General features: G+C 50.7%; 1 protein-coding gene across 2 annotated transcripts in view; it reads left to right on the top strand.

Moving 5' to 3' along the window:
• Positions 1 to 3,637, top strand: part of MPP2 (membrane protein, palmitoylated 2 (MAGUK p55 subfamily member 2)) — a 31,922-nt gene extending 28,285 nt beyond the window's left edge. The window contains exons 11-13 of one of the 2 annotated variants that reach the window (XM_006832717.1): positions 1,292 to 1,494; positions 1,865 to 1,993; positions 3,401 to 3,637. In XM_006832717.1, coding sequence (XP_006832781.1) covers positions 1,292 to 1,494; positions 1,865 to 1,993; positions 3,401 to 3,577 — 509 coding nt within the window. In that variant the 3' untranslated portion in view covers positions 3,578 to 3,637. The remainder of the gene's footprint in view (positions 1 to 1,291; positions 1,495 to 1,864; positions 1,994 to 3,400) is intronic. The other variant, XM_006832716.1, reaches the window with a different exon arrangement.
• The last annotated feature ends 5,677 nt before the right edge of the window (positions 3,638 to 9,314 follow it).

The following is a 9,314-nucleotide window of genomic DNA, read 5'->3' as shown; positions in this document are numbered from 1 at the left end:
GATGAGGCTTTCTGCTCCCATAAAGATTTACAGCCTCGGAAACCCTGTACAGGGTCGCTATGAGTCGGAACCGACTCCATGGCACATAACAACAACAAAGTCTTAGAAGTTGTTGTTAAATGCCGTTGAGGTTCAAGTTCCGTTGAGGTGCCTTTTGGTTCAAGCTGACATCTCAATCAAGAGCATTAGCCCACAGCGCCACAAAGTCTTAGAAGGGTGACCATCATAAAGGAAGAGCCAACTCGTTCCTGTGTTTACTATTACTACCTGAAAGTCCTGGTGTAGCGCTGCAGGATAATGCATTGGACCCTAACGTCATTTTGTACCGCAAGGTTGGTTGTTTAAACTCACCAGACGCTCCTTGGAAACCCTATACAGGGTTGCTATGAGTCGGAATCGACTCCACGGCTCTTAACAACAATCTGAAAGGCAAGCGAGAGTAGCACCTATGGAAGAGAAGAGCATCCACCAGGGAGAGAAATGACGGAAGCGTTAGGAAAGGCAGGTGTGGAGCTGGGCAGGGCCAGGATGACAAAGGAATTGTGGCAGTGGGGCCGTGTGCTGTGGAGTCGGTTCCGTCTTATAGTGACCCTGCACAGGGTTTCCGAGGTTGTAAATCTTTACGGGAGTAGAAAGCCTCATCTTTCTCCTGCGGAACAACTTGTAATTTCTAACTGCTAACCTTCAAATTCGTAGTCTGATTTGTAAACACTAGGATTCCAGAGCGCCTGCTATCTGGCTCACAAGTCCTTCAGCGGTGGCTGGCGCCCTCTATAGGTATACGGGAGAACTGAAGGATGGGCCTTGGTTAGGAAGCGTCCTACACACAGGTGGCCGGGGCACTGACTGGGCTGGCCTCAGCTCTCCTTGTCTCACGTTTCATTACTAAGAGCTAGTGTGTGCTCAGGTGAAATGGGATTATGAGCTGTGTGTGGTCGTGTGGAAGATAGGGCTCCTTGGTGACAACCATCTGGGTGGTAGAAGCATTGAGTTCCTGGAAGCCTGAGTGCTGGTCCCAGGTTGCCTTGCCCTGGCTGTGTGACTTTGGGCTGCACACTGCCTTCTCTGGGCATCAGTTCTCACCTGTGAACACTAGATTGGACTGGGTGATTCTCAAGACCCCGAGCACTATTGTGGGCACTCCCATGATTCCGTGTATGCCAGTGACAACAGTGAAGGAAGCAGTTTTGGGACAGAGCTGTGTGACACACGTAGACACGTGTGTGTGCATATCGGTGCCTGAGAACGCATGCATATGTGTCTGAGGTGGTGTGGCCCCTTCTCCTCTTAGACACTTCTCGGCGGCCCAAGGACTCGGAACGGGAAGGCCAGGGTTACAGTTTTGTGTCCCGTGCGGAGATGGAGGCCGACATCCGTGCCGGGCGCTACCTGGAACACGGCGAGTACGAGGGCAACCTGTACGGCACCCGTATAGACTCCATCCGGGGCGTGGTTGCTGCCGGCAAGGTGTGCGTGCTGGACGTCAACCCCCAGGTACTGCCCAGCCCCCGCCTCCCCAACCTGCCCAGTATCCCCACCTGACTCTCCGCTGTTGCCCCCATCTTCCCTCATCTACTTCCATGCACTGCACGTGTCCTCCAATTATTCCCCTTCACCTGTTGCTGGGGACCCAGCCTGGCTGGAACCTCTCTCTCTCAGCCTCCCAGCTCACCCAATTCCTCCGCTGGTTTCCTCCAATGACCCCACCTCCTGTCTTCTTATCCTGCCTGGTCCCAGGATGTATGCCCCAGATCCCCAGGAATTTTCCCTCATCCATCCCCAGTCACCCTCACATAGCTTTCTCCAGTCCTCAGGGTATATAAGGGAATATACTCCCTGACTCTCCACCTCTCTCCTCCTGCAGGCAGTGAAGGTGCTGAGAACAGCCGAGTTTGTTCCTTACGTGGTGTTCATTGAGGCCCCTGACTTTGAAACACTGCGGGCCATGAACCGGGCTGCCCTGGAGAGTGGAGTGTCCACCAAGCAGCTCACGGTAAGGGTGTCTGAGTCCTGAGATGTGGTGGCTGCCTAGGGTGGCTTTGGGAGTCGCCAGCTGATGAAGGAAAGGGGAGAAGATCATGATTAGCCAAGTTGTCAGTGAGGTCTGAGAGAGGACATGAAATGGCCAGAGTCTCCTAGGGAATCAGGGACACAGCTAGCCTAGATGTAGGAGCAGGAACCAGAGGCCAGGGGGAGGTCCGATTTGCATTTGAGGCTGCTCCTGGTGTGGCGCTGAAGGATAGCACTGGACTGGTAGCCACAAGGTCGTCAGTTCAAACCTACCAGTTACTCCTCAGAAATCTATACAGGGTCACTATGAGTTGGAATCAACTCGACAGCATTTAACAGCGACAACAGCTTGGGGAAAGCTGAAGGGAGGGAGGAAGCCAGAGGCAGGAAAGCTGAATAGAGAAGGCGCTTCAAGCCCCTGCCTGGGTGGACTCCAGGGTACCTGGATATGTGCCTTGCAGTGGCACTGAGGGTTAATGTGCTAGACTGCAAGGCCTGTTTGACCCGCAAGGTCGGTGGTTCAAGCTCATCAGCCGCTCTGCGAAAGCCCTATACAGGGTCACTATGAGTCGGAACCGATTCGGTGGCATTTCACAAGCAGCAGCCGTGCCCTGGAAGGGCACAGCTGTGAGCACAGGGGCCCTCTGCTGGTCATTTCTGGAACTGCAGGTCTTGCACCTCACACCTATTCACTGTCCCCTCTGTGACTGACTGGGACCAGGGGAGCTTTGGACCCTCTTCTGAGCCCTGCTCCAGCACCTCTGCTCTGGTAACAAACCCAGAAGACAGAGGCCTTTGGGAGAGAGCTGGATCAACCCTAGAACTCCTGCCCCAGCTTATTTAATTCAGTTGTCTGACCAGCTGTGTCTGGGTCTGAGAGGAGGTTGCCCCCTGCACTTGTGGGTGGCTCTGATAGGTCAGGGGACTTAAACTGTGGAAGGAGCACAGGCTGGCCATGTGAACTCTTTGTACCTCGGTTTCCTTCATTGTAGATTGTTGTTGTGAAGTGTTGTTGAGTCGGTTCCGACCCATAGCGACCCTCTTTAGGATTTCCGAGGAACAGCTGGTGAACTTGAACTGCCGACCTTGCAGTTCAAATGGCTTTGCAGTCTAGCGCATGAACCCACAGCTCCACACCAGGACTGTGGGGAGCTGTTATTCCCACCCTGCACCAACAGGCTGTGATGTTCCGTGGGCTTTTAACTGCTCAGGGCAGAGCTTGACGCTGAGTGAAGCATCTTTCCTTGTGTTTCTCCTTTTGTCCACGGTTCCAGGAGAGGTGTCGTGGGCATGTGGGGAGGGCCTGCCTGGCTGACGCAGAGGCTTTGGGGAAGGGTTGGCCATCAGGGTGAGTTGGGGCTCTGACTGGAGGTCCCCTTGTGCCGGGCAGGAGGCAGACCTGAGGCGTACTGTGGAGGAGAGCAGTCGCATCCAGAGGGGCTACGGGCACTACTTTGACCTCAGCCTGGTCAACAGCAACCTGGAGAGGACCTTCCGGGAGCTACAGGCAGCCATGGAGAAGCTGCGCACGGAGCCCCAGTGGGTGCCTGTCAGCTGGGTGTACTGAGCCCTGCTCAGCAGACCACACGTCTCTGGCTTGTGACCCAGAACCTTCAATCTGCCTCCTTCTCCAACCCTGGCCTCCAACCACTATCCTTAACCCTGTCCCTGGCTCTCTCTAAGGCTGGTGTCATTGTAAAAGAGTGTACTGCCATCGGGTGGGTGTTCATGGGGTACCGCTGTGCCCAGGTGCTGCCCACTCCCTACGTCCATTGGCCACCAGATGTCCCTCTTAGAGTGTGTCTGTCTCCCTTGATTATGCTCAGTCCAGAGAAGAGAACCGTTGCTTTGGGCCCATGCAGTCAGTGAGCCCACTGCCCTCTGCTGGCTGTCCCTTTCAGCTGCCTTATCTCCTCTGAACTGACTAGACCCACCCCATTCCTGCCTCTTCCCCCTCACCTCTACCCCTGTGTCCTAGGAGTGGGTGTGGGGCAGTTTCCATGTGGGTCACTGGCAGCCAAGCAGGCCTGGGTACCAGTGCCAGCTTGGTGTCAGTCTGAAACCTGGAGAATCAAAGCTTGAGCCAGTTGCCCTGGCTGCCGCAGCATCACTCTAAGTTCCCTTAGAACGGGGCAGTAGTCTCAGGAGTGGACACTGCCCTGTCCCTCCCTTATCTGCAGCGTTTCACTGCCGAAGTCTCTACAGACTTCACTGTGCCCCTGCCTGTCAGCTCTGGCCTCGCAGGGCGAGGTGGCTGGGCCAGCAGGCCCTGCCCAGATGGGGGTGGGTTGGAGGGCTGAGCCTTGTCTAAGGAGTCTGCTGCCACCCATGGTAGGGACACATCTGACCTTCCGCATGTGACCATTGTCCTTTGGGTCTTCTTTCTGGCTGGGCCTAGGTGCCCCACTCTCATCATCTGAGGGGCTGAGGTGAGTGCCTAGGGTACCTTGTACACTGGGTTCTGACTTATGGCTGCACAACCCCAGAGGGCGCAGTCACACTGTAGTATGCGTAGCCCAGCCCTCTGGGGCATTTGCTCTGTGATCCTGGCACTGCTGGGGGTATGCTAGGTCTGATTTGGGGGAGGGGAAGCAATGGGATTTTTTTGCTTTGAAGTCACTCTTTGGAGGCCCTTGTGGGTTCCCCAGCAGCCACTGTTTCTTATAAGACATTTCTTCTTCCCGGGTTCCAGAGCCTTGGCCCTCCCCAGATGTCTTCCTCAGACCCTCCTTTCTATTGTCCCTCTACCCTAAATGCCACCCCTAGTCTTTGTGGGGGGCAACTGTGTAAAATAGGAGAATCCCTTCTAAAACTGCTGCCCTGAACAACCCCCCTCCCCCCCGCCCCGCCCAGTCAGCTCACCCCTCATCCTTCTTTGCCATCTTTCCCTTGGTGAGCACGTTCTCACAGGGGAGCCCCTCCCCTGGTCCCCAACTCTGCCCTTCTGGTATCTGCAGTGTCAGCCCCAGCTGGCCCCTGAACCACTGTGTGCCCATTTCCTAGGGAAGGGGAGGGAGAATAAACAGAATATTTATTACAAATATTAGAAATATATTTATTATATTAGGAATATCATTTGCATTTGCATAGGATATGTAAATGAGAAATGGGTGGAGCCTGAACCTGCCCATGTCATATGCATAGCTCTGCACACACTATGCAGTCTCTTTATACCTTGGTTTCCCTTTGTCCGTGTCCTATTCATCCTTGATTCAGCCCAACTGGACTGGGAGGGAAATGAGGTGTTTGCCTGCCCAGTTTCCTCTGCCAGTTTCCACCTCACCTAGGGACTTGGGAGTTGAAGCAGGAAGCAGAGGCTGAATCCTGTTCAAGAACCTCTCCTAGGATGGTGTTCAGGCAGAGTGTTCAGGCAGAGTGGTGCCTTGTGGAGAGTTGGCCCTGGCTTTCTATAGCTCTCATGGGTGATGTCCAAGGGGAAGGGCAGGCATCGCCTCTCCTGCCTCTTCTCTGCCTCTCCTCTCTGCACAGCCGCCTGTCTCCCCTGTCTGAGCTCCCTTCCAAGAGCATTCTAGACACTTCTTGGAGGGGGGACAGGGTGGGGCTGGGTGGGAACCCGGGGATGTGCCCACCATATTTGCTCTGTGACTTTGTACCCTCCTCCCCTGCCCCCATCTCCCTCCCCTCCTTCAGCCATCCTCCGCTTTCTCTCTGCCTGGTTTTCTTTCTTTTCTTTTGATTAAATGTCAAAGCAAAGGCGTCTGGGCTCTATCTTTGGATGGGATTAGGCTGGGGAGTTGGGTGGATGCCTCAGGAGAGGGTGGTACCGAGAGCTGGGAGGCAAGGTATAGAAGATTTGGGAATGGAAGTTGGAGACATTGTGCACTACGTTGTCTGCCTTTCCCCTGCTCTGTGCCTCCATGCTCCTCACCCCAAGAAGTAGCTCTTTCTAAGTGCTTGCACCCAGCCTATGAACATTTATGAGGGCTGTGGGACTCGGAGCCGCCATGGCTAGCTAATTCACTCGTCCATCTGGAAGTGGGAGTCCTGGTGTGGCACTGTGGGTTAATGCGCTGGACTGCAAAGTTGGTTTGAACCACAAGGTCAGTGGTTCAAGCTCACCAGCCGCTCCTTGGAAACCTATATTACAGAGTCGCTATGGGTCGGAACTGACGATTCAGTGGCACTTAACAACAACCTGGCAGTTGCTGTGTGGCCTCTTGTCAGGAACTCTCCCAGTGACAACATGGGGACTAGTTCCAGATGCTCAACAACAGGGACCAAGCTGGTTGCAATGTCACCCTGTCACCCGGAAGTCACTATGAGGGGAGATTCTCACATGTCTGTGGAGACTTTAGCGTTGCTCTGAACACAGTCTACAGCCCTGTCTCCCTCTCTGGACTGTGTGTGCCTGGAGGGGGGAACGACACTGTCTTATACTCCTTTGCAAAAGACTTCTGACACCAATTCCTCAGAGTTAGGCCAAACTTCAAAGGTTGAGAGTCCAGTCCTCCCCAAGGTTGCCCACACCTCCGATACCATTTACAGGTTCAGGGTCATCTTCACTTCTGACCAGCTGGTTCCCTTAACTTTATGTTCAGGCATTTTCATTATACAAAGTTATATAAACTACACTTGAAAGTCTGTGCCCCTTCTCTCTACCCCTCCCCTACACCCTGTCCAGAGGTAAGCACGGTTAGCGGGTTGTATGTCTCTTTCTGGGCCTTTTCCAGTACACAAGTGTGGCTTGTGTATGGACCCACATGGATTTTATTACCCAAATTGGATCACATTGCTTTCTAACTTAGTTACCCAATAGGTCATCTCTATTTTTATATGATCTTGGGAAGTAATCTATTGCTTGACCTTGGGCCAGGTCGCTGGGTGGGGCAGATAGCTTGAGCTCAATTGCTAGCCACATGGTTGGTTGGCAATTCTTCCACCTTGGGAGGAAAGGCCTGGGTATTTGCTTCCTTGAAGATCACAGCCCCAAACTCCCTCCGGAGCACTTCGACTCTGCAACCGTGGGCTCACCATGGGTTGGAACTGACTCAGCGGTCCATTACAATTGGTTCCTAACTCCCCATGCCTACTCATTAACCTGCCTTTATATTTAAGGGGCAGTTGGTTAAACATTGAGCGAAAGATCAGAGGTTCGAACCCACACTCATCTGGAGACAGATGAGACCATCTGCTCTATGAAGACTTACAGCCTCAGAATCCCTAGGAGTAGGAATGGACTCAATGCAAATGGGTTTTGTTTGTTTTTCAAAGTTGAACGTTCCCAGTGCTAATTGTGGTAGTTGCTGTGGGACAGCTCCACCCTTCCTGTGTGCCTGTTCACTCAATGTGCCAATGAAGGTTGTTTTGTTTTGTGACCCTCAGAGATTTCTCTGACTACCCCAATAAAAATTGTTCTACGCAGGATCCCATTGTTTGAAAACACAAATGTCTGTTCACAACTTTGCCTGAAGTACAGCATCCGCCTTCCATATTCCAGATACCAGGTGAGCCCCGTCGATTTCTGTGGCCTCTAGGAGACAGAAGATTCCTCTCAACAGGACTGAGATATTGTTTCTTTTCACTCTGATGAGCAGGGGCTCAGGGAAGTATTTTCTTAGCTTGGTATTGCACTGTAGGATAAGATAAATACTGGGCTGCTAACCTCACACAGTTCAAAATGCTCCTTGGGAACCCTATACAGGATCGCTTTGAGTCAACAGCACTTAACAATAGAAAAATAACAGGTACTTCTTACCCCAGTGTGTGTTGGAATAAAATCCACAACTACCAAATCAGAGTAGAGGATAATTCTCTAAATCGGTTCATCTGAGTGATACATTTCTGCCTGGCCCTTCAGTTCTCATTTTGCTACTGACTCATTGGTCCGTAAACTGGTGTGTGGATGCCACCAACCCAGAGTACAGGGCAGGTTTATGGGGAAATGCAGAGAGAGGAAGAACTGTTTCTGGAAGGAAGACTAAGCCCTGAATGAAAGGTGGGGTGGGAGTGGAGGCTTAAACATTGAGATACTTTATGAAAATGCCAAGCACTGTGTTGAGACTTGCAAAAGTGCAATTAGAGAGAATACAGACATCAACACCAGGAGGCTTGTTTCTCCTTCCCTGGCAGAAATGCTGAAGTCACAGAAGTCACATACCTGGAGATCTGGCACCCATAGTGCTCCAAGATGGCTACCCTCATAAGCTTGAGTGGTCCAGTGAATGCCTTTATTGACAGGTCCAGCTCTGGCAACTCTCCAAAACCTCAGAGTCCATCCCATTTTTCAAATTTTGTTTTCTTTTTCTCTTTAATTTCTGAGCATTTTCTAAGCCACTCTGACAATAGGCCCGATCATGGCTTTTATTTACTGTTGTTTTTGAGTGTTGTTCAGTTGGTTCTGACTCATAATGACCCTGTGTAGGGTTTCAAAGGCTATAAATCTCTCTGGGAGCAGAAAGCCTCATTTTTCTCCCGTGCAGCAGCTGGTGGATTCAAACTTTGGGACTAGTGGGTTAGCAGCCCAGCGTGTATCCTACTACATGACTGTTTTTTGAAATTACTGAGCCTCAGCTTGGAGGAGGTGTGTGCATCTGAGTGTCTGACCAGGGAGTATCTGTGTTAGAGGGTGTTTTCTGCATTACATGTGTACACTCATTTCTCAATCGACAATTCTTATTTTCCCTTGGCTATTCTGTGTCTTCTGATTATTTTGAAGGTTCATAGTGTCTTTTTAATATTTTACTTTAAAAAAATTACCCAAAGTAATTAGGAGTTCTGGTGTGGCACTGTAAAATAAGCACTAGACTGCTAACTGCCAGGTGGGTGGTTCAAACCCACCAGCAGCCCCTCAGAAATTCTATATAGGATTGTTATGAGTTGGAAGTAACTTGATGGCACGTAACAAAAACAGCAACTAAAGGTAATTAATGCTGATATATTCAGAATCTGTAGATAAAGCCTTAGGAAATGATCCACCCACTTTATTTCTAATAGGAAAAGTAGAAACAATCTAAATGTCTAGCAACAGAGAGTCAACTAAATAAGTTGTAGCACAATGAAATACTACACAGCTGGTAAACATAAAAGGTTTGTAATAACATGGATTACTTATATGATAATTATGTGGGAGAAGCAGGCTACAAAATGTTATGTGCAGAATAATTAAAATAACACCAAAAATTATGTGGATGAAAAAAGAAATATAACAAAATGAAATAATGATTGTCTGGGTAAAACTATGGGCTACCTTTTTTTAAAAAACCTCTTCCTACATTTTCCTTTTTAAATAGAAAAAGAAAAAAAACAATAGCGGTCCCACAGTTTTATCATTCTCTCTCTTCTCC

Source organism: Chrysochloris asiatica, unplaced genomic scaffold, assembly GCF_000296735.1.
Source record: "Chrysochloris asiatica unplaced genomic scaffold, ChrAsi1.0 scaffold00007, whole genome shotgun sequence".
Taxonomy (NCBI): Eukaryota; Metazoa; Chordata; class Mammalia; order Afrosoricida; family Chrysochloridae; genus Chrysochloris; species Chrysochloris asiatica.
This window is presented reverse-complemented; position numbering and strand designations above follow the sequence as displayed.